The following is a 25,615-nucleotide window of genomic DNA, read 5'->3' on the forward strand; positions in this document are numbered from 1 at the left end:
CAACTTTTGTCACTCACTGATTTGCTATTTCTGTATGCTTTGATTAAACTCTTTTGGCAGCCTACATCCTATATCAGAATATCACATTATCATTCTCCTACATCTCTCCTTGACCCTTCTCTTTCCGCCTGTTCTTCCTTATGGCGAACACCTTCATCAAGATGAAGACTATAGGTCCCACACAAGAAAAGAAACCTTGTAACTTGTTTCACAATTTTGATACAGACTTACCTGATCTTAAGTGAACCGGCCTCCTCATGGCTTGATATTAATATTAACATGCGCTCTCCCTGTCCTTATGTGAATTTCAAAACGATCGTAAAGGTGGATCGAAGCTTGGTAGTTGAAGCCAATCATTATAGAGATCGAAGCGAAAAAAAAAAAAACAACAACAAAAAACAAAACAAAAACAAACAAACAAAAAAATGAAGTGAATTGTGAGCCATTCAGTCTTCGATGTTTTAGTGGAACTTCAGAGTCTGCGATTGAGTGTTTTGAGGGAACTTAAGAAGGGGGTGGGAAAACTTGTGTTCTTTTGTGACCCAGAGTAAGTGATCCGTAGAGCTATGATGGTGAGAGCCATGGTCAGTTTGAGTTCGGCAACACAAGCCGGACAGACCAAACGGAAGAGACAGACAGAGAGACTGGTCAACCAGTTTCTCAGGGTTAACTCACTCAGTACGGCCAGTCCTCTCTTCTTCTCTACATAGACCCCTCGGATGTCCAGTGGGTGTCTGAATGACCCAACCATCAGCTTCCGTCGTCAGAATTGTGGTATTCTTTGTCAACATTCACCTCTTCACTATAACAGCCTTCCGCTTGCAATATTTTGATGATGGTAATTGGGGTGAAACGCTGTTAACGTCGTCTCTTTCGCCGTTCGAATGGAGAGAGTTAAGAGGTGCGGCATTGGGCTGTCAACTCCGTCATGTAAAACACTCCATTTTTCACAGAAAAAAAAACCTTGAGAGTTTGAACAAATACTGAAGGATAATCGTTACAGCTGGAGGAGGCATTAGCTAGGACAGGATCGCGCTTTATTATCAAGCCATGAATAGGTTCAGCTAAGATCATGAAAGTCTGTATCAAAAATGTCAAACGTTTTTTCAAACTTTCATTCTTTTGCTGAGAGGCAGCAGTGAAGATTTTTGTAAGCGGCCTCGCGTGGGCATGAAGAGAGTTATAAGCAAGTTGTTAATGTAGGTTCATGAGCCGTTCGCTATAATCATGAATGGATTGTACTGAAACTCTGTGTGTGTGTGTGTGTGTGTGTGTGTGTGTGTGTGTGTGTGTGTGTGTGTGTCGGTGCGGCAGCAGCGCACAGTTTCAGCAAGAATGACTGCCCCCCCTCTATACCACATGACCATCACCTGCTCGTGCACGCCACGTCCTGCTACTGGTTCGTCACTCAACACGCCAAGAACTACGACATGGCTCAGCAGTACTGCAGGTGTGTGTGTGTGTGTGTGTGTTTTTTTGTGTGTGTGTGTGTGTGTGTGTGTGTGTGCGTGCGTGCGCGCGCGCGTGTGTGTGTGTGTGCGTGTGTGTCTGTCTGTCGGGGGGTGGGCGGGGGTTTGGGGGGGAGTGGTGGGGGGTGGGGGAGGGGGTGGGGGTCGAGGGGGTGATGATGTGGTTTCTAACGCAGGAGGGTACGGGTGGACACAATACTGGACTAAGGCAGGTGGTGAGGGTGCCCTTTTCTGGTTTTTGCACCTCAGATGGGTTTTTGGTGGCGCCACCAGGCTCATCATCATCATCATCATCATCATCACATCATCATCCTCATCATCCTCATCATCATCATCATCATCATCATCATCATCATCATCACATCATCATCATCATATCATCATCATCATCATCATATCATCATCATCATATCATCATCATCATCATCATATCATCATCATCATCATCACATCATCATCCTCATCCTCATCCTCATCATATCATCATCATCATCATCATCACATCATCATCCTCATCATCATCATCACATCATCATCATCATCATATCATCATCATCATATCATCATCATCATCATCACATCATATCATCATCATCATCATCATCATATCATCATCACATCATCATCATCATATCATCATCATCATCATCATCATCACATCATCATCATCATCAGATCATCATCATCATCAAGATAGTCCACCGCGAAGTGACGAAGACGTCAGAGACTTCGGACACGATAATGTAGACCAAAGGCCGACGCACAAATGACAACCCATACACTCCGGAACTGCCTCGCCCCCACCACCACTTCCCCTCCCCTCCTTACACATTGTTGGCATGGACTACTGCCAATGGATTTACGTGACATGAAGACAGCATATTATGGATGAAAGGTGTTTCAGTTGCACGTGGATGAGCGAGGAAGGATGGTTAGGGAGAAGAGGAGGGTTCGTATTGTTCACACTACAAATAAGTTTACTAAGCGCTTTTTGTTTATTGCTTGTTGTTGGATTTACAAGCGAATTTCATTTTGCAGGTGGTTTCATGAACTTTCAAATCTTCGGGTGGGTTTGGGTGGTTGTTTCAATGTCATTATGGCTTTGGTGATTTTTAGTATATGTGGATACCTGTGGGGCATTAATAAACAGCAAGTCAATTCATAACTCACCGCCTAGCTGATAGCAGTACTGATGCTACCACCTCAGTTGTAGTGTAATGTGTAAACATGACACTGAACGAAGCATAAAGAAACGTAACTACTATCACTGCTCATTCCTCAGGCCCTACGGAGGTCACCTGGTGACGGTGAAGGACAACCCCACCCAGCTGTTCCTGCAGAACAGCCTCAAGTTCCGCTTCGGTGTGCGGGGAGCTGTGTGGATCGGCCTGAGGAACACGGGGTCCGGCGGCCAATACGTCCTTTCCAATGGTCAGTGCTCAGGCCGCTAGCACTCTCTGTGTTGGACACACCCTCCATCCCCACCATTCTCCTGGGGTGGTTACCCATTTGTTCCACTCTGCTGTTCGTCAATTACCTGGGATAGTTAGCATCCCCGAATTCTCCACTCTCGCATGACCTAAAGATTGAGAAGGGTAGATATTTGAATATTCCACATGAAGACAGATTGTGCAGCAAGTGTAACATACTGAAGACGAAATCCATCTTCTTGATCATTGTATTGAATATATAACCTTAAGGCAACAACTTTTAAAAGATATTCAAAATTTGAACAACACAGGAAATATTCCCAGTCAGGGGATGCTAACAGATGATGAATATATACAAACAAGATTAGGAAAATGTGTTTATGAGTGCTGTTGCAATTTACTGCATTAATTTATCAATTAATTGTGTATATTTCATTCATTCATTCATTTACCATTGCACTTGTGTCTTATAAACCTTAAGGTTTCATGACAATAAAATCTATTCTATTCTATTCTCTTGTTAGACACCCCCTTCCCCCCTCGACCCCCCCCCCTTCCCCACCATTCCCCTGGGATAGTTACCCCTGTTTCTCCACTATCCTGTTAGACAACTACCAGACCTCCCCCTCCCTCCCTCCCTCCCATTCTTTTGGGATGGATAGCATCCTCCGTATGCTCCACTCTCTTGTTAGACACCCCCTTCCCCCCTCGACCCTCCCCCCTTCCCCACCATTCCCCTGGGATAGTTACCCCTGTTTCTCCACTATCCTGTTAGACAACTACCAGACCTCTCCCTCCCTCCATCCCATTCTTTTGGGATGGATAGCATCCTCCGTATGCTCCACTCCACTCTCTTGTTAGACAACCCCTCCTCCCCACCCTTCTCGACCCTCCCTCCGTTCCCAATATTCTCCTAGGATGGTTACTTGACTGCTACACTCTCCTGTTTGGCACCCCTTCCTCCCAGACCCTCTCTTCTTCTCACCATTCTCCTGAACTGGTTACTCGTCTATTCCACTCTCCTGTTAAACAATCCATCCCCCATTCCTTCCCTCTCTCCACCATTCTCTTCTTAGGATGGTTGGTATTTCCCCTGTCTGCTCCTCTCTCTCTTCTTAGGATGGTTGGTATTTCCCGGTCTGCTCCTCTCTCTCTTCTTAGGATGGTTGGTATTTCCCTGTCTGCTCCTCTCTCTCTTCTTAGGATGGTTGGTATTTCCCTGTCTGCTCCTCTCTCTCTTCTTAGGATGGTTGGTATTTCCCTGTCTGCTCCTCTCTCTCTTCTTAGGATGGTTGGTATTTCCCCTGTCTGCTCCTCTCTCTCTTCTTGGGATGGTTGGTATTTCCCTGTCTGCTCCTCTCTCTCTCTTTTTAGGATGGTTGGTATTTCCCCGCCTGCTCCTCTCTCTCTTCTTGGGATGGTTGGTATTTCCCTGTCTGCTCCTCTCTCCCTTCTTGGGATGGTTGGTATTTCCCTGTCTGCTCCTCTCTCTCTTCTTGGGATGGTTGGTATTTCCCTGTCTGCTCCTCTCTCTCTTCTTAGGATGGTTGGTATTTCCCCTGTCTGCTCCTCTCTCTCTTCTTAGGATGGTTGGTATTTCCCTGTCTGCTCCTCTTCTTAGGATGGTTGGTATTTCCCCGTCTGCTCCTCTCTCTCTTCTTGGGATGGTTGGTATTTCCCTGTCTGCTTCTCTCTCTCTTCTTGGGATGGTTGGTATTTCCCCTGTCTGCTCCTCTCTCTCTTCTTGGGATGGTTGGTATTTCCCTGTCTGCTCCTCTCTCTCTTCTTGGGATGGTTGGTATTTCCCCTGTCTGCTCCTCTCTCTCTTCTTAGGATGGTTGGCATTTCCCTGTCTGCTCCTCTCTCTCTTCATGGGATGGTTGGTATTTCCCCGAACTGCTCCTCTCTCTCTTCTTAGGATGGTTGGTATTTCCCCTGTCTGCTCCTCTCTTTCTCTTCTTAGGATGGTTGGTATTTCCCTGTCTGCTCCTCTCTCTCTTCTTAGGATGGTTGGTATTTCCCCTGTCTGCTCCTCTCTCTCTTCTTAGGATGGTTGGTATTTCCCTGTCTGCTCCTCTCTCTCTTCTTGGGATGGTTGGTATTTCCCTCTCTGCTCCTCTCTCTCTTCTTGGGATGGTTGGTATTTCCCTGTCTGTCCTCTCTCTCTTCTTGGGATGGTTGGTATTTCCCTCTCTGCTCCTCTCTCTCTTCTTAGGATGGTTGGTATTTCCCTGTCTGCTCCTCTCTCTCTTCTTAGGATGGTTGGTATTTCCCTGTCTGTCCTCTCTCTCTTCTTGGGATGGTTGGTATTTCCCCTGTCTGCTCCTCTCTCTCTTCTTAGGATGGTTGGTATTTCCCTGTCTGCTCCTCTCTCTCTTCTTAGGATGGTTGGTATTTCCCTGTCTGCTCCTCTCTCCCTTCTTAGGATGGTTGGTATTTCCCTGTCTGCTCCTCTCTCTCTTCTTAGGATGGTTGGTATTTCCCTGTCTGCTCCTCTCTCTCTTCATGGGATAGTTGGTATTTCCCTGTCTGCTCCTCTCTCTCTTCTTGGGATGGTTGGTGTTCCCCCGTCTGCTCCTCTCTCTCTTCTTGGGATGGTTGGTATTTCCCTGTCTGCTCCTCTCTCTCTTCTTAGGATGGTTGGTATTTCCCTGTCTGCTCCTCTCTCTCTTCTTAGGATGGTTGGTATTTCCCTGTCTGCTCCTCTCTCTCTTCTTGGGATGGTTGGTATTTCCCTGTCTGCTCCTCTCTCTCTTCTTAGGATGGTTGGTATTTCCCCTGTCTGCTCCTCTCTCTCTTCTTGGGATGGTTGGTATTTCCCCTGTCTGCTCCTCTCTCTCTTCATGGGATGGTTGGTATTTCCCTGTCTGCTCCTCTCTCTCTTCTTGGGATGGTTGGTATTTCCCTGTCTGCTCCTCTCTCTCTTCTTAGGATGGTTGGTATTTCCCCTGTCTGCTCCTCTCTCTCTTCTTGGGATGGTTGGTATTTCCCTGTCTGCTCCTCTCTCCTGCTAGACAATGCCCATCCCCTCCCTCCCTCCCTCTCCACCATTCCCCTGCTCCTGTTTGCTCCACTCTTCTCAGTCTAATATCATCATCTTAGATGGACAGACTATAAACAAATAAACAAACGAACTGTCCTGTTAGACAATCCCCAGACGCCCCCCCCCCCTTCCCTCCCCCCACCATTCCCCTGAGATGGTTACCCGTCTGCTCCTGTATGCTCCACTTTTCTGTCGGACAACTCCAAGACCAACCCCAGATTAACAACCCTTAGATCCCTCCTTCCTCACTCCTATTCTCATGGGATGGTTACCATCCCGCTCTCTCTCTCCGCCTGTCTCTCTCTGTGTCTCTCTGTCTGTCTCTATCTCCCCGCTCTCTCTGCACGTAAGATAGCGCACACAACGAAGTATATACAGCTTCTTCAACAGTAATTATAACAAATCTGGTTATGCTTCAGAACGGTAGATGTTCGTTCAGCTAAATTAATACTAAAGTAAAGACTTAAAGCTAATCAACATAAGATGCACGTGGACTCTATAACCAGGTGCCTTGCCGGACTACACCCACTGGGCTGGCGGGGAACCCAGGTCTGAACTGGAGGCAGGGAACGGGTGTGCTCTCATGGACCTGGCCAGTCAGGGCAGGTGGACCACCGTGGCCTGCCACACCCCTTTCTTCCACGACGTCACCCGCCCCTTTGTTTGTGAATTCCGTGAGTCTGGTGTTCCCTGTTTGTTACTCATATATTGCTTGCCCATGACAGAGGTGTAAAGATGACATGCTTGCTTTAATTTGTGAATTCTGTAGGTGCTTTCTCTTTGCAGACTATTCTGATCTGCTACTTTCTCCTTCTGCTTCTTCTTCGTCATCTTCATCATCATCATCATCGTAATGATCTTCTTCTTTCTCCTCGCCGCACAGAAAAACTGTTCACCTTATTCCTCTCGGTCTGTCGGTTCTGCGTCAAAACCTGCGTCTCTGCAAAAGGGAACTATTTTAATGCTCACAGTAAAAAAAAAGAAAAGAAAAAAAAAAGACAACAACAACACACACAAGTTTCAAGTTTTAATTATCCTTTCACTCCTATTGGAGTATGGAGGATTACTGCAAAATAATCTTTTCATGTCCAGAACAAACATTTCCAAATACACAACAATGTCACATAAAAGTTGAGAAAACACAAAATGTCTTTTAACTCCAAAAGTGTAGCTAAGCAACATTTGCAAATCTAATCATCTTACTTACAGCTAAAATGACTTCTTTTTTTTGCCTCATTTGAGCATATTACAAAAATTAAAAACCGATTTTGGAGACAGATATTTTTTAGGCACATATCTATTTCGTAACTGATCATAATTGGGACATTTCATTATAAAATGAAACTCATCACCAGTCACAGACATGTTACAAACCTTACAAAGCCGTAACCCTCGTGGTATGCCTTTGTGTCTCCCTGTTTCTATTTCCAGTTTATGATTACTACTTCGAAATCTGAAGAAGCTGATAACGTAATTATCAGGCATTTGACTTATATACTTTTATCTACCAAATACACTTTTGAAATTTCGATAAAACAAACATTTACTACTCACCTCTGAAGCATGTCTCCATAGATTTTGAAAACTATCTCTCAAAGCAATGTTGACACACACACACACACACACACACACACACACCAACCAAACACTATGGTCCCTGTGCGTCTATATACATACACGCAGTCCCTGTGTGTTTTCTTGTTCACACGAAAAGGGGAGATGATTGCATGTCTGTTGTGGTCGGCAGAAGGTAGATATCGGGACACATATGAACGAGATTTCTGACCTGTCTACTGGCGTACCAGGAACCAGAGGACTGGCTGAGCATCACGTGAGACTCACCTCAACCGTTCAAGCCAGACCAAAACCCTGTTCCAATTCCGTATGCAATAAGGAAGTCGTTGAAGGACACTGATAACATGTTAAAGATGGGTGGATCAGGAGGCCAGGAACTCCCCATGTGCTTTTCCTGTTCTAAACTTTGGATGGGCTCTCAAGGCCTGATCATCGTGTTGGGTTATGCGATAGTCAGGCATCTGCTCTTTCTTTCCCCAGCAAAAATGTGGTGTTGTATAAATATATGAATCTCTCCGCACGCTCTCACACCTCCCTGAGAGTGAAAGAAGAAAAGAGATGACAAACCGTATATGTTATGTGAGGACCACCTAAAACTCAACAAACTGGTTTATTTTCTATCCGGAGCCTATGCCTGCACCCGAAGAGTTGTGCCAGAAGGTGAAGGGAAATAACATTTGTCAAAGTGACATGATTACAGGGTACTGGTAGGTATCCATCCCAGATGAAGAAAGCCCTAAAACAGCATGTGTGATTCCTGATGTGATTAACGAATTTCCTAAAAATGTCATTTGAGATGGTAAACTTAGCTCATGAGCTGCACTGAATCATGGGATGCAACGGATGCTACAGTGCATGAACAACATGGTGTACAAGTGGGTGTTGACGACTGTACGCCAAATTCATATGTACATCGCATCTTGTGATAGTGTGTGCCCGTGCTTTTGCTCGTCATCGAGTCATATTTCTAATCAGGCAGTTTCATGAGATGATAATGAATTAGATTACATGTGATCTGTCTGTCTAGCGTTCTATCTTCCTTCTTGTCTGTTTGACTGCCTCCCTATGACGATTCAACATGTGGCCACCTTTTCATCTAGTCTTTTTTTTTCTTAAGATATAATATATTCTTTTGGAATTGTCACATAACTTTTTATATTTGATTCCTGTTTGTCTGTGAGCAGCACTGGTTCCTGAGCCTACAACGCCGACGACTACCACCACCACCACACCAACAACCACAACTACACCAACTACTACCACAACTACACCAACAACAACCACAACCACACCAACCACCACCACAACTACACCAACAACAACCACACCAACCACCACCACAACCACACCAACAACCACAACTACACCAACGACAACCACTACCACACCAACAACCACCACTACCACATCAACCACTACCACAACCACACCAACAACCACCACTACCACACCAACAACCACCACTACCACACCAACCACCACCACCACCACCACAACAACAACCACCCCACCAACTACCACAACCACACCAACTACAACTACAACCACAACTACGGCAGCACCCACTACTACCACTACAGAAGAAACTGCTGAAGGTATGAACTTTTTTTCAATGATTTCTTTTTATCTGTTTATTTATTTTTTGTCTGTTTATTTATTTATCTGTTTTATTGTTTCATTTTATTCATTTACTGGGGGGAGGGGGAGGAGGTGACTGTCCTTCACTACCCTGTGTACCTTCCTGACTGTCCATCACTGACCTGTGTACCTTTCTGACTGTCCATCACTGACCTGTGTACCTTCCTGAATGTCCTTCACTACCCTGTGTACCTTCCTGAATGTCCTTCACTACCCTGTGTACCTTCCTGACTGTCCATCACTGCCCTGTGTACCTTCCTGACTGTCCATCACTGACCTGTGTACCTTCCTGAATGTCCTTCACTACCCTGTGTACCTTCCTGACTGTCCTTCACTGTCCTGTATACCTTCCTGACTGTCCTTCACTGGCCTCTGTACCTTCCTGACTGTCCTTCACTGCCCTGTGTACCTTCCTGACTGTCCTTCACTGCCCTGTGTACCTTCCTGACTGTCCTTCACTGCCCTGTGTACCTTCCTGAATGTCCTTCACTACCCTGTGTACCTTCCTGAATGTCCTTCACTACCCTGTGTACCTTCCTGAATGTCCATCACTGACCCGTGTACCTTCCTGACTGTCCTTCACTGACCTCTGTACCTTCCTGAATGTCCATCACTGACCCGTGTACCTTCCTGACTGTCCTTCACTGCCCTCTGTACCTTCCTGACTGTCCTTCACTGACCTGTGTACCTTCCTGACTGTCCTTCACTGTCCTGTATACCTTCCTGACTGTCCTTCACTGGCCTCTGTACCTTCCTGACTGTCCTTCACTGCCCTGTGTACCTTCCTGACTGTCCTTCACTGCCCTGTGTACCTTCCTGACTGTCCTTCACTACCCTGTGTACCTTCCTGAATGTCCTTCACTACCCTGTGTACCTTCCTGACTGTCCATCACTGCCCTCTGTACCTTCCTGACTGTCCATCACTACCCTGTGTACCTTCCTGACTGTCCTTCACTGCCCTGTGTACCTTCCTGACTGTCCTTCACTGTCCTGTGTACCTTCCTGACTGTCCATCACTGCCCTGTGTACCTTCCTGACTGTCCATCACTGCCCTGTGTACCTTCCTGACTGTCCATCACTGCCCTGTGTACCTTCCTGACTGTCCATCACTACCCTGTGTACCTTCCTGACTGTCCTTCACTGCCCTGTGTACCTTCCTGACTGTCCATCACTGTCCTGTGTACCTTCCTGACTGTCCATCACTGACCTCTGTACCTTCCTGACTGTCCATCACTACCCTGTGTACCTTCCTGACTGTCCTTCACTGTCCTGTGTACCTTCCTGACTGTCCTTCACTACCCTGTGTACCTTCCTGACTGTCCTTCACTGACCTGTGTACCTTCCTGACTGTCCTTCACTGACCTGTGTACCTTCCTGACTGTCCTTCACTGCCCTGTATACCTTCCTGACTGTCCATCACTGCCCTCTGTACCTTCCTGACTGTCCATCACTGCCCTCTGTACCTTCCTGACTGTCCTTCACAACTCTCTGTACCTTCCTGACTGTCCTTCACTGTCCTCTGTACCTTCCTGACTGTCCTTCACTGCCCTGTGTACCTTCCTGACTGTCCTTCACTGACCTCTGTACCTTCCTGAATGTCCTTCACTGACCTGTGTACCTTCCTGACTGTCCTTCACTGCCCTGTGTACCTTCCTGACTGTCCTTCACTGCCCTGTGTACCTTCCTGACTGTCCATCACTGCCCTGTGTACCTTCCTGACTGTCCATCACTGCCCTCTGTACCTTCCTGACTGTCCTTCACTGTCCTGTACACCTTCCTGACTGTCCTTCACTGTCCTGTATACCTTCCTGACTGTCCATCACAACTCTCTGTACCTTACTGAATGTCCTTCACTGCCCTGTGTACCTTCCTGACTGTCCTTCACTGCCCTGTGTACCTTACTGACTGTCCTTCACTGACCTCTGTACCTTCCTGAATGTCCATCACTGCCCTGTGTACCTTCCTGACTGTCCATCACTGCCCTCTGTACCTTCCTGAATGTCCATCACTGCCCTGTGTACCTTCCTGACTGTCCTTCACTGCCCTGTGTACCTTCCTGACTGTCCTTCACTGTCCTGTGTACCTTCCTGACTGTCCTTCACTGCCCTCTGTACCTTCCTGACTGTCCTTCACTGACCTGTGTACCTTCCTGACTGTCCTTCACTGCCCTCTGTACCTTCCTGAATGTCCTTCACTGCCCTGTGTACCTTCCTGACTGTCCTTCACTGTCCTGTGTACCTTCCTGACTGTCCTTCACTGTCCTGTGTACCTTCCTGACTGTCCTTCACTGACCTGTGTACCTTCCTGACTGTCCTTCACTGACCTGAGTACCTTCCTGACTGTCCTTCACTGACCTGTGTACCTTCCTGACTGTCCTTCACTGACCTATGTACCTTCCTGACTGTCCATCACTGCCCTATGTACCTTCCTGACTGTCCTTCACTGCCCTGTGTACCTTCCTGACTGTCCTTCACTGCCCTGTGTACCTTCCTGACTGTCCTTCACTGCCCTGTGTACCTTCCTGACTGTCCTTCACTGACCTGTGTACCTTCCTGACTGTCCTTCACTGACCTGTGTACCTTCCTGACTGTCCTTCACTGCCCTGTGTACCTTCCTGACTGTCCTTCACTGCCCTGTGTACCTTCCTGACTGTCCTTCACTGTCCTGTATACCTTCCTGACTGTCCTTCACTGCCCTGTGTACCTTCCTGACTGTCCTTCACTGACCTGTGTACCTTCCTGACTGTCCTTCACTGTCCTGTATACCTTCCTGACTGTCCTTCACTGCCCTGTGTACCTTCCTGACTGTCCTTCACTGTCCTGTGTACCTTCCTGAATGTCCTTCACTGTCCTGTGTACCTTCCTGACTGTCCTTCACTGACCTCTGTACCTTCCTGACTGTCCTTCACAACTCTCTGTACCTTCCTGACTGTCCATCACTGCCCTGTGTACCTTCCTGACTGTCCTTCACTGCCCTGTGTACCTTCCTGACTGTCCTTCACTGCCCTGTATACCTTCCTGACTGTCCTTCACTGCCCTGTGTACCTTCCTGACTGTCCTTCACTGTCCTGTATACCTTCCTGACTGTCCTTCACTGACCTGTGTACCTTCCTGACTGTCCTTCACTGCCCTGTGTACCTTCCTGACTGTCCTTCACTGTCCTGTATACCTTCCTGAATGTCCTTCACTGCCCTGTGTACCTTCCTGACTGTCCTTCACTGACCTCTGTACCTTCCTGCCTGCCCTTCACTACTGTATGTGGTACGTCAATTCGTGCAATGTATGTGAGGGTGGGTGGGAGTGGTAAGACATGTGGGCGTGAGGGGGAGGAGGAGGGTCAAGGCGGATGTGTATGTCGGCGTGTTGAGGAGTTGGGGGGGGGGGGGGGGGGGGCGGGTGGAAAAGCTGGTGTGCTTGTCTGCACTTTTTTTTTTTTTTTCATCGATCTCGGTAAGAGAACAGATTTACCAAAGGGCGAAAGCAAAAATCAGTTAATCATTAATCTCTAATCTCCTCTACAGTTTCAGCAACAGGTGTATGGAGTTACACACTGTAGCGAAGAAAACGGTTTTTTTGTTGTTGTTGTTTTTGTTTTTTACTTCTTAAAATATTTTCTTTAAAAATTATTACAAAAGCATAGTTATGTTAGAAACATTATTGTTATAAACTACTAAAATTATGTCATTCTTGTTCCTGATTATATGATTATCTCGCTTTGTCTGTCTGGAAAACCAGTGTATGCATTCATCAACGTTGATCTCTCTCTCTCTCTCTCTCTCTCTCTCTCTCTCTCTCTCTGTGTCTCTCTCTCTCTCTGTCTCTGTCTCTGTCTCTCTCTCTCATTTATTCATTTCAATTTCTTATTATATAAAATGCAAAAGGTATTGGTTAAAAGTGGTTCATATCGTAAGTTGTCTGCACAAGCATATATAATGTATAATATAGAATGGAGATGCAAATGAACATGGGCAACTAGCACACGTAATTGTCTTTGAAGCTACAGGTTTTGCTATTAAGTCCCTTACATCAAGGTATTGGAAGCATATATTATGGAGATTTTGATAAGATTTTTTTAGATTACTTTTTAAAATTTTATCAACATTGCTTTTATCAGAAATAAAAGAAAAATGAAAAAGAAAACACAATGAAAGTATTCAGCGATTTAGATTTAGAAATCGTTTACATGTCTTAAATCATTGACAGAGCAATTGAATGGACGAAGCATGTGCAACAGTATCAATTTGTGTTGTTGATAATCTATACAAACAAATATCGGCATCATTTCCAAACCAACATTGCGCAAATTTCTTCAAAACGGAACAGAGTCTCTGTGGGCTTTTCAAAATACAATAGACGGAGCAACACACTAGACGCCACGTTCTTGGCTCAGAGATCTTTTCCCATCCCTCTTGCGGCCAATCAGTGGCAGCCTCTGTGCGTGTGTGTATGTGTGTGTTTGTGTGTATGTGTGGGTCTGTGTGTTTGAGTGCGTTTGTGCATGCGCGAGGGTGTAAGTGTACACAAGTGTCAGGAGAGTTCTGTGCACGTGCGTGTGTGTGTGTTTGAGGGGGGTGGGGTATGAGGTATGTGTGTGTATGCATGCCTACACTGTGGGAGCAACGAAATAATTTTATTGGAACGTGCGGGTGTGTATATATAATCTTTGTATATATGTGTGGGGGGTTGGGGATGGGGGATATGGGCGTATGTGTGTGTGCTTGTACAAGTAAGTGTTCATCTGTGTGTGTATGTGTGTGGGTGTGCCGTGTGTGTGTGCCGTAGAAGCTGCGATACGTAGCCTAGAAATGAGTGTGTGGAGGAGGGGGGTAGAGGAGGTGCAGGGTAATGTGTGTGTGTGTGTGTGTGTGTGTGTGTGTGTGTGTGTGTGTGTGTGTGTTGGGGCTCATGTACGTTTGTGTGTATTTGACTGTGCTTTCATGTCTGTGAAGCTGCATGTTTGGTGCGTGTCTGTTGTGCATGTGTGGGTGTATGTGTGGATGTGTGTCTCCATGTTTTGCATTTATTTGCTTATTTATCATCGTTGTCTTATTTATTTATTTATTATCATTATTACTACTACTACTACTACTACTACTACTTTTTATATTATAATTATTATTTATTTATTTATTTATTTATTAATTTTATGTACGCTTATAGCTGACTTCATCAAGTTTTTGCGCCTTATTCATATTATTAGTAGTGGTAGCTGTTTTTGTTTTGTTTTGTTTTGTTTTGTTTTTTTCTCAAGGCCTGACTAAGCGCGTTGGGTTACGCTGCTGGTCGGGCATCTGCTTGGCAGATGTGGTGTAGCGTATATGGATTTGTCCGAACGCAGTGACGCCTCCTTGAGCTACTGAAAACTGAAAACTGAAACTGATAATCTATAGCTTTTGCGTCTGCAAGATTCACACACGAGTGTGTTGTGTGTGTGTGTGTGTGTGTGTGTGTGTGTGTGTGTGTGTGTGTGTGTGTGTGTGTGTGTGTGTGAAAGGTGGCAGAATGGTTAAGTTGCTTATCTGCCAACAAAATGTCCATCAATGTCTAGGTTCGAATCCCCCGGCTCTCGCCCTTTCTCCCAAGTTTGACTGGAAAATCAAACTGAATGTCCAGTCATTCAGATGAGACGCCGGATAAACCGACACAGGTCCCGCGCAGCACGCACTTAGCGCACTAAAAAAAGAACCCATGGCAACAAAAGCGTTGGCAAAATTATGTGAAACGAAAGCCACTCCGGTAGGTACATAAACATAATTATAAGCATGCACTCAAGGCCTGACTAAACACGCTGCCGGGTTATGCTGTTGTCACTGAGGCATCAGTTCGTATAATGTTTAATGTTTGAGGCATCTGCCTTGGAGATGTGGTGTAATCATGGATTTGTCTTTCCGAACGCAGTGACGCCTCCTTGAGAAACTGAAACTATAAGATATATATATATATATATATATATATATATATATATAGAGAGAGAGAGAGAGAGAGAGAGAGAGAGAGAGAGATGTGTGTGTGTGTGTGTGTGTGTGTGTGTGTGTGTGTGTGTGAATGACTGATGTATTTCACTTCAGTCTTCAAACGGGGCGATGACCTTTATGAACAAACATCTGTGCCTGATCTCTTATGTAATATATATATATATATATATGTGTGTGTGTGTGTGTGTGAATGACTGATCAGTATACTGATTTCACTTCAGTCTTCAAACGGGGCTATGATCTTTATGAACAAATATCTGTGTCTGTGTCTGAGTCTGAGTCTCTCACTGTGTGTGTGTGTGTGTGTGTGTGTGTGTGTGTGTGTGTGTGTGTGTGTGTGTGTGTGTGTGTGTGTGTGTGTGAATGACTGATCAGTGTACTGATTTCACTTCAGTCTTCAAACGGGGCTATGATCTTTATGAACAAATATCTGTGTCTGTGTCTGAGTCTGAGTCTCTCACTGTGTGTGTGTGTGTGTGTGTGTGTGTGTGTGTGTGTGTGTGTGTGTGTGTGTGTGTGTGTGTGTGTGCAGGAGGATGTCCTCCGTTCCAGTGTGGACTGGACTGTGGGCTGGCGGGTTACCAGGTGGACGAAAACCAGTGTTTGCTGTGTGCTTGTGACTGATTGTAACTGACTGCTGGACTACTGTTGCACTTTGCTGTCATTGTATCTATAGATTCTCTCGGTATTTTAGCATCCTATATTATTATCATTACTACTACCTTTTTTTTTATATCATAATTATTATTCATTTATTTATGTAAGCTTATCTATTATTTATTCACCTTTTTTTTCCCTCAAGGCCTGACTAAGCGCGTTGGGTTACGCTGCTGGTCAGACATCTGGTTGGCAGATGTGGTGTAGCGTATATGGATTTGTCCGAACGCAGTGACGCCTCCTTGAGCCACTGAAACTGAAACTGAAACTAGCATCCTAAATTCAGGAATTTCTTTTACTGGCAATTTTTGTGCATGTATGAAACGATATTACCATTAGTAGATGTTGCAACCCATTTTCAGTGGATTTCGACTTGTTTCGTGCGTTATTTTACTCAATTTTGATTCAGATTCAGTCACTAAACTGACATGCAACCATCTTGTTTTTTTACTGACGTTTTCGGTCCCACAGACCATGAAGATGTAACCAATATGTGCAATAATTTAGGACGCTAAAATAGTACGATACTACTACACTGAAGGTCTGTAATGCACGACAATCGTCAAACGTTCTGCGTTGTAGTTGTTTTATTTTATTTTGCTTTGTCTTGCTATTAAAAGCTCTTACATATACGGGATAGTCGTTCAATTGTGTTGTGCAATAAAGAAGAAGTTCAGTCTTATTGTTTGGTTGAACGTCAGTTTACTCTGTAAATTGTAAGTTGCAAAAATTGATGAATTCACCAGCCGCCGTGTCATTATGACAGGAAGCGTAGAGTACAGCCTTGTCACGCAGTCCCAAACCAAAATGGACCTCCATAGCAACATCGTCATCATCATCTTCATCCTCCTCCTCCTTCATCGTCATCAATAGAAACAAAATAGTCTCAGAGTCTGTGGCCTTTCATGCCCTGCTCTCATGGTGACCTCAGTTTCGATACCCCTCCACTTCCGTGCTTGGGGTGAGTCCTGTCAATGTCGTCAGTGTCGGCAGATTCATGGAGGGCTGTTGTTTGAGGGACGTGGTGGCGGTCTCCACTCTTGGAGGGACGCTCACTCAGTCTGGCTCCGCGACTAAGCCATTATTGTCGTTAGTAGGGGGGCTTAGTAGGTGGTGTCCTAAGTACGTTAAAACAGAACAGGCACCACTGAACACCACCGAAGTGACTCAGCAGCAGTGCAGGGTCTCCTCTGGTGTGTGGCCTCCTGGCGACCTAACATCGATGGTTCCCTGTGGACTGCCGACGCTGGAACTACGACGGACAAACCCGGGTGTGGCCGCAGTGTATGGGGGAATCTAAATGAGCGGCGTGGGAGTTATGCCACTGAAACGGGGCAGCAAAAAAAAAAAAAAAAAAAAAAAAAAAAAAAAGATGAATTCAATCACAAGGACTTTATTTGTGACTGACTCGATTGTGCGCAGGCACACCACATCGTAAACTGAAAAATGATGGATCAGCTGCACACAGTGATATTGTTGTTGATTCGCTGTGATCATGAGGGACGAAACTGTTGTCACGCATGAAGCATGCGGCAGTGTTCTCTCTCTCTGTGAAGGAATTCAAATAGTCACCACACACACACACACACACACACACACACACACATTTCTCTCTCCCTCTCTCTGTGTCTTTCTCTCTGTCTGCACTGTCTGTCTCCCTCCGGCTTTCTCTCTCTCTCTTTCCCCGTGTGTGTGTGTGTGTGTGTGTGTGTGTGTGTGTCTAGTATACTATCTTCAACCTGAACGACATCAACTGACTCATGACAACAGATAATGGATGCTGTGCATTTGTTTCCGAAGGGCACACGCAAATCCCAATGCCCCTATTGGCCTGTTGGGCTCACTTATCAGATGCCGAGCAGTCGAAGCAGACAGGCAAATCCGGAACCCAAGTTAAAGATACTGAAGCCGACAGAGCCAAAGTGAGAGATAAAACAAATAGGTATAAAAGAATGATGAGATTGCTTGACATGGCTCCTTCCACTCAACAAACGAAGACTTTCACAAAACCAAGACCCAGCCACTGAAACACTGAACAAACTGACCTTATATATGTTGTTAAACTCAACTCAGTCTTGTCTCCGCGGATACACAATCAGCCAATCAGCCGTACAGTGTTCGCGAGCGCGTCTGGGTTCGGAGTCAGTCGAATCCCGCTCTCGCCCTCTCTAACACGTTTGACTGGAAAATCAAACGGAGCTCCTAACCATTCGGATGAGACGATAAACCAAGGTCCTAGCTGTGTGCAGCACTGACTGACGCACTTGGCGCATTCAAAATGAACCCATGGCAACAAGAGTGTTGTCCTCTGGCAACAAGTTCTGCAGAGGAAATCCACTCTGATATGTACACAAATAAAAGTGCATGCACTCAAGGCCTGACTAAGCGCGTTAGGTTACACTGCTGGTCAGGCATCTGCTCAAGTTAGTAGACTGTAGTGTAGCATAAATGGATTTGTCCGAACGCAGTAACGCCTCCTTGGGAAGCTGAAACTAAAACTTGTCTCAGTGTAGAAGGAAGACTGAGTCAGATACTCAGTCACTCTCCACAGACAGCCATGCAAGACCAAACAACGTAAGTGCATGCATATGGCTTTGCCAATAATTCGATAAAATCAGTAACTCTACGTCCTATACTCGGTGATATCAACAAAACGTTTGCATTGAATTGTACTGAGCCTATTCTCTATCGCTATTCATTGTGTCCCAGTGTGTGTGTGTGTGTGTGTGTGTGTGTGTGTGTGTGTGTGTGACGGACTGAGTGAGAGAGCGGAGAGAGAGAGAGAGAGAGAGAGAGAGAGAGAGAGAGAGAGAGAGAGAGAGAGAGAGAGCATAGATATAACAAATATCATGCGCATTCATTCAGTTAGACAGAAATTAACTCAACTTGGCACGACATTGCCCAACTGAGCCTGTGCGCTCTCCATGCAGCGAGGCTGTTACATAAGAGACTGGCATGGGGCGGGTCATACAGTGTGAGTCTGAGCGAGCGAGCGAGCTAGAGAGACTAGAGAGAGAGAAAGAGAGAGAGAGAGAGTTTTAATTTTAATAGATTTTCTTTTCTGATGTTAATAGAGCCAGTCAAGACAACTGATGCTTTTTTTCCCCCATCCAGCCCTCGGAGGGGTAACTTGTGACAGTAAAAATAAAACAAAGGGGGAAATCACACACACACACACACACACACACAAACACACACATGCACGCTCACACACCGGCACTGCGTACTACACTGACACACACACACACACACACGTACATAGGCTAAACACACACACACACGCGCACGCGCGCGTATATTGAATATCTGTTCCCCGGCTGTTTTTGTGCCGAGACCAGCATACACTCATTATTATAGGCCTACTGCCTTTATTTATTTATTTATTTATTTATTTTTTATAGATGTGGTTATCAAGTTATCGGCTGAAGACGAGAATATAATAATCAGGTATATCTAACACTTGCAAATACTCTCTGGTCTTAAATGACATTTAGTGAACAGACGGAAAATAAGGAAACGAACGCACACACGATTTGTAAACTGATTCGTTTACAACATCACACACATACACAGCGCGATCGCGTTTACTGGCGAACGATGTTGGTCAGTTGAAGAAAGCACGCACAAGCGCGTGCACAGGCGCACGTTCACACACTCCGAACTTTACAACCCCCACGCCCACATAAAATACATTTCTCACACACGTCACACTTAACCAATTCAAGGTTTGGGAAGTGCTCTGTGAGAAATTTCTGAATCACACACATTTCCGCGGGTTCTGTTTCCTAAACCGAGTGAACACTCTGAAAACTGACATTCCCACACAACGACGAAAACAAAGCCGAAGCTGCTGAATAATAGACGACCAACCAAAAAGCTTCGTAGAAAACCCGAAGTTATCCGAAGATGCTCGAAGGCAGGAGATGCGAAGATCGGAGAAGTCTGCGAATTTCCGGAATCAGGCAGTAGTTCTGGTTGTGATGTGGCATTTGGAGAGAGACGTCTGAGGTGCTCAGCAAGAAGGGGTTTGCAAGAACTTTGATCATCAAGACAGACCCAGACTTTGCCATCGTGCCAGTCCAGCGAATCAGGGAAGATCACTCCAATTCGACCTGTTCCATCGATTTTCAGTGTTTTGGTGGCGGCGATGCTTCGTCTGCTTTTTCTGGCCTTCATGGGCCTAGTTCTCGTAGGGAGCACATTGGCATCAGAACCTGGTAAGCACGCCAGATTGGCTTATTCAGCAACAGTAAGTAAATTGTTTACATCTGATCAGGCTGTTTGCCTTTAACGTAATACTGATTTGTATCATGCAGTTGGTTTTGTAATTGATAAAAATCTCATCATTATCAGATTTGCTAAATCTTTCGAAGATTTTTTTAATCTTTTCTGCTGGGTGATGCAGATCCAGTATGACTCGAAGTCGAATAATCTATAGGTTTTTTCGATTAGGTTTACAGTTTATTGACCATTGCACAATCGCGGTGTCTTTTTCCTTCCAGAAATCCGAAAGAGTGGTCATGTAAAGCAAACTTGTGTCATGATCGACATGATTATATTCAATGTAGGCAACTGCAACGAAGTCGGAAGACAAAAGTTTTGGTACAGGTCTACGTGTACACTGTAAATGTGCTTGCACAGAGCAGCATGGGATGGAGGGTGGAATACATGTCCCCCGTCACGTACACCTAAGCCCCCCCCCCCCCCCTCCCCCCGATGCCTTGTTGCATTACAAGGGAAGGCGTGGGAAAGGGATGAGGTAGGGAGTGAGCACATCAATCAGTGCCTGACGAAACATACTCCAACGTTGGCTACTTTTAATTGTGCATGCCAAGTCATGATAACTCCGTATCAAGTAGTATGCCACTGTTTGAATTTGAATGAATCAGACCATATCAGTTTTGTTTGTTTTTATTTTCATCTCATAGAATGATAGATGATAGAACAATAATTAAGGTAATTTTCAGACTGATGGACCATTATTGTTTATACACATATATGCAAATGTTTAGAAACCACTTACAGGACTTGTGTACATTTGTAACACATGATTTCAAATAGAAGCAAGTATCAGATGAAACTGAGACCAGAAGTTGATGGCTTGTAAGTCAATTTTTTATGGATAAAAAAGAAGAGCTTTGTTTCTTTTCATTCTATTGTCCCAATAGTTAAAGTACGTTTTGATAAAGTGAAAATCTGCTGTCTTCAGATCTGTTGCTGATCACGGTTGCGACTGATGAAACTGATGGTCTCAAACGGTTTTTGCATTCTACAAGGAAATATGGGTTGAAAGTGAAGGTGAGGATGTTTGCAGATTATGTGTACAAAAAAAAAAAAAAAAAAAAAAAGAAAGAAAAGGTCCCATGTTCTTGATTTCCATCCCTTGTGTTGATAAATGAGCATGATTTTTGCGTAACAGGGCATATGTCAACATATAAACATACTTGTCTCTGATGCTTTGAAAATGGAATGGATGCAGTCCCTGAAATTTTCTACATTAATTTTTTTTAAAGAACATATTTCTAAAAACTTAAGAGTTAAAGTGAACATTGTGTATTAAAGCTTCAGTCTGGTAGTAGGATTGTCTGATATGATAGTAGGATTGTCTGCTACGTTTGCCTACCTTCCCCATAAATCATTTTATCTTCATCACCGTTTCCACAAAAATGAATTCAGCATGTCTCTGAGAGCATGGCTGACAAGAGGTGGACAATGAAAGCAAGATGTACTGACATCAAAACAGCATGCCGTGAGAATGACTGAATTTATGATGGAGAGTAAGTGATCACAGATGAATGTGCCCACTAAGTCTGTTGGGCCAGAAACCTAGATAATTATGACAGGCGAGAAAACGGTTGAGACTAACCTGTAGGTGGTGACTTGTCCTATGAAGAGAGTATCCTGACGTTTGGGGCCCTAGGCCCTTCTTCATGGGGAGAAAAATAGAGAATGGAGAGGAAAAGAGAGGTATAATTATGAGCAAAAGATATGCCTCCATTCAGTGACCCTCTGAAGGCAGCCTGGGACTCCCTAGAAATAGAATTAGTTATTGCGGTTAAGTTCCCTGACACCTTCAAGATTTTTAACTTTAAGTTACAGAAGTCTTGTTTAAGAAACAAGTTTACAGTCTGCTCTAGTTCTCATGTCTTTCTCTAAGCTTCTTTTAAGATAAGCATCTTTGATAATAATGTTAAACTAGTAATGGCACATTGGGAGATATTATTATCATGACATTAATGTAAAACAGTGGCACATGTAATATTCAGATTTACATAAATCAAACAATGGTAATATTATTCAGATTTGAATTTTAACAGTACATCAGTAGTGATGATGTCCAACAATAGGACAGTATTCAAGTGAAGAAAAAGAAGAGAGGTGATGGAGGAGCAGCAGCAGCAGCAGAAGGGAGGGAAGAAGAAAAGGAAAGAAGAAAGAAGATGGTGATGATTGTAATAATTAGATCATGGTGATGGTGAGGAAGGTGATGATAACTATTTGTGAAGGTGGCGGGAATGGGGGAGAAGTGGAAAGGGGGCGACATGGACTACCCAGGAGGGGGTCACAAGGTGAACCTGCTGAAGAAAGAAGTGGAGAAATACAAGGAAACCGACAATCTGGTCATCATGTTCACAGACAGGTAGTGCCTCCCTTCCCCATCTCCACCAAGTGGCTGTTTTTTTTTTGTCAGTGTTTTTGTCTGTCTAAATATGTTTGAAGAAGTGGAAAACTAGAAAGGCCAGTAATGATTAGTTCCTGTTTTTTCACTTCCAAGTCATAGGTGGGTTCATGAATGTGTCTACATTGGGATTTTGTGTGACTGTTTTTTGCTTCCACACCACATGAGCACAGTCTTGCTTGCATGCACACACACACTTGCCGTGATGCATGGAAACACAAACACTCGCATAAATGTGTTCACTGACACATCCATATGCACACATGAACATACCATTACATACACTCATGCATACATATCTTTTTTGGGCAGTTACTGCGTTTATTTGATATCCTCAAGAAAAGTCACAAAAAAACTTAATGTCAGTACACATTTTGTTAGAGTTAAATATGGAGAGTGCAAACAATACTTATTCTTTCCTCCATATGTGCAATACCTTTTTGACAAAATTGATTTATATTGGAAAAAAAAAATCCTTTTGGTTATGAAGAGTATCACATGATCTGTTTTTCTTTTGTTTTAGCTTTGTCATTGAGCAATACAATATCTGTAAGAATATCAAGGTGAATTCAAACAGGGTTTACTGTGTCAAACTATCACAAAGATTGAAAGAGTGCAGACTGTAACTGAAGAACACAGTTCATTCACACAGTTTTCTTCCTTCCACGCCTTGCTTGGTTAGGAAATGACACACATTCCAGGACTGGGAAAACTATTCAGTCTATGTTTAGTTAATGCACAAAATGACAGTCCAAGAAAACGATACAGATTTGCAAGGTAGTTTGTTGTGTGTTCAATTAGTGCACAGTGTGACAGATATTTCAAGAAAACTATGCAATATCAGTTCGTTGTGTGTTCGGTCAAGACAATATGAGAGATGTTCCAGGAAAACAACTTACCGGGTAGTGCACAATATGACATATTCCAGCAAGCAAAACTGTACAACTTGCAGTATCTTTTTGTTGTATGTTTAGTTAGGACACAATATGACACTGACAGGTATTAAACCAAAACTATACAACTATTACAAGGTCAGATGTGATGAATTGATTGGAAATGTGATTATTGCTGATGGTTACACTCAAATATAAATTTTACTCATGGTGGTAATATTGTTAGGATTGAAGCTCTCTGTGTGTGTGTGTGTGATATATATATATGTGTGTGTGTGTGTGTGTGTGCGTGTGTGTGTTTATAGAGTTTAAAAGCAGTATGAACTTACAGCTGTTTTTTTTTTCTTTTTTTTTTTTTGCGTGTTATTTTTCAGTTATGACGTGGTTTTTACTGAAGGGGCTAAGACCATCCTGGAACGATTTGCTAAGTTCGACGCCAGGGTTGTCTTTTCCGCAGAGGGGTTTTGCTGGCCTGATTCTTCACTCAAGGTCAGTTTACCTGTTTGTCTTTCTTTTGTGACCACAAGCATATTTTGAAATTATGAGTTTTACAATGCAGTGTGACTCCCCCCCACCCCCTCCCACCCCACCCTTACCCCCTTCAAAAAAAAAACACACACCGCCTTCTTGGATTTGTTGTATTGCTGTAAAAAAAGAAAAAAAAAATCTCTTTCAGATTTTGAGATAAGAGAATTTTTGTTATTCATGTATGACATTGTGTGTTGTGTGCAGGGGGATAAGTGGTTAGGTGAGGGTTTTGGGAGCAGTTATTTTTTGATGAGGTCTATAATATTTAGCTAATTCATGTTAAAACTTTGTGCAGCAGAGTACATAAAACATCTTTGCTGGCTGTTAACATGAATCCGGTCCCATCCTCAGACCCACTCCTGCCCTCCCCCCTTCACCTGTCCCCTCTTCACCTACCTGTTCCCGGAATCCTGCTTGTCATAGGAAAAAGACATTTTCAAAACTGTTTTCTTTTGTTTGTAAATAACAAATGATATGGATCTTCAACATTTTTGACGGTCAGATTTGGTCTACTGTTCAGTCATTTGTCTCATTTGTCATGGGTGCAGGGAGTGTTGGGGGGTGGGGGATGGTTGGGAGGGGTGGGGTGGGGGTATGGTCACAGAGGGGGAGGGAGGTTTGTCATTGATCCTGTTAGTGCATTTTATATGTTTCATTCTGTCCACCAGGAAAAATACCCACCTGTGAAGGCGAGTGAGAAGAGATTTCTCAACTCTGGAGGTAAGTAGAAAAACGACAACAACATAAAGCCTATACATAATACCTATTGTGAATTATAGATAATCAGTAATTTTCCTTGTTTGGTGAGATCTTTGAAAATCAATAGATGTTTTTTTTTTGTTTTGCATTCACAGTTTGTCATTGCAGATGTGGTGTTATAAATTGATTGTGGTAGAGATGTGGGTGGTACTACAGATATATGTTGCTCTTCTGTGAGTGGTTAGTACTACAGTAGTACAGGGTGGTGCTGCAGATGAACATTGCTCTGCTATGAGTGGTTAGTACTACAGTAGTATGGTGCTGTGAGTGTTACTACATACACACCTTGCTCTGCTATGAGTGGTTAGTACTACAGTAGTATGGTGCTGTGAGTGTTGCTACATACATACCTTGCTCTGCTATGAGTGGTTAGTACTACAGTAGTATGGTGCTGTGAGTGTTACTACACACATACCTTGCTCTGCTATGAGTGGTTAGTACTCCAGTAGTATGGTGCTGTGAGTGTTGCTACATACATACCTTGCTCTGCTATGAGTGGTTAGTACTACAGTAGTATGGTGCTGTGAGTGTTACTACACACATACCTTGCTCTGCTATGAGTGGTTAGTACTACAGTAGTATGGTGCTGTGAGTGTTGCTACATACATACCTTGCTCTGCTGTGAGTGGTTAGTACTACAGTAGTATGGTGCTGTGGGTGTTACTACATACATACCTTGCTCTGCTATGAGTGGTTAGTACAACAGTAGTATGGTGCTGTGAGTGTTACTACACACATACCTTGCTCTGCTATGAGTGGTTAGTACTACAGTAGTATGGTGCTGTGGGTGTTACTACATACATACCTTGCTCTGCTATGAGTGGTTAGTACTACAGTAGTATGGTGCTGTGGGTGTTACTACATACACACCTTGCTCTGCTATGAGTGGTTAGTACTACAGTAGTATGGTGCTGTGAGTGTTACTACATACATACCTTGCTCTGCTGTGAGTGGTTAGTACTACAGTAGT

General features: G+C 44.2%; 2 protein-coding genes across 2 annotated transcripts in view; both read left to right on the forward strand.

Annotated features, from left to right (window-relative positions):
* The first annotated feature begins 1,430 nt into the window (after positions 1-1,430).
* Positions 1,431-15,749, forward strand: LOC143287240 (uncharacterized). Its single transcript, XM_076595185.1, has 5 exons — positions 1,431-1,450; positions 2,752-2,900; positions 6,449-6,616; positions 8,702-9,112; positions 15,715-15,749. Exons 1-5 carry the CDS (start codon positions 1,431-1,433, stop codon positions 15,747-15,749), a joined length of 783 nt encoding a protein of 260 aa, XP_076451300.1.
* A 3,973-nt stretch (positions 15,750-19,722) lies between these two features.
* The window catches only part of LOC143287719 (procollagen-lysine,2-oxoglutarate 5-dioxygenase 1-like), a 41,309-nt gene continuing 35,416 nt past the window's right edge, over positions 19,723-25,615 (forward strand). The window contains exons 1-5 of the mRNA XM_076595953.1: positions 19,723-20,003; positions 20,996-21,084; positions 22,293-22,426; positions 23,733-23,847; positions 24,555-24,606. Coding sequence (XP_076452068.1) covers positions 19,934-20,003; positions 20,996-21,084; positions 22,293-22,426; positions 23,733-23,847; positions 24,555-24,606 — 460 coding nt within the window. The 5' untranslated portion in view covers positions 19,723-19,933. The remainder of the gene's footprint in view (positions 20,004-20,995; positions 21,085-22,292; positions 22,427-23,732; positions 23,848-24,554; positions 24,607-25,615) is intronic.

Source organism: Babylonia areolata, chromosome 11 (assembly GCF_041734735.1).
Source record: "Babylonia areolata isolate BAREFJ2019XMU chromosome 11, ASM4173473v1, whole genome shotgun sequence".
Classification (NCBI taxonomy): domain Eukaryota; kingdom Metazoa; phylum Mollusca; class Gastropoda; order Neogastropoda; family Buccinidae; genus Babylonia; species Babylonia areolata.

Excerpts from the sequence above, each read along its gene's own strand:
- LOC143287240 (XM_076595185.1), top strand. The coding sequence starts at position 1,431 with ATGGCTCAGCAGTACTGCAG. Across the intron at positions 1,451-2,751 it reads ATGGCTCAGCAGTACTGCAG|GCCCTACGGAGGTCACCTGG; the intron begins GTGTGTGTGTGT and ends CTCATTCCTCAG. Across the intron at positions 9,113-15,714 it reads TACAGAAGAAACTGCTGAAG|GTGGACGAAAACCAGTGTTT; the intron begins GTATGAACTTTT and ends GCGGGTTACCAG.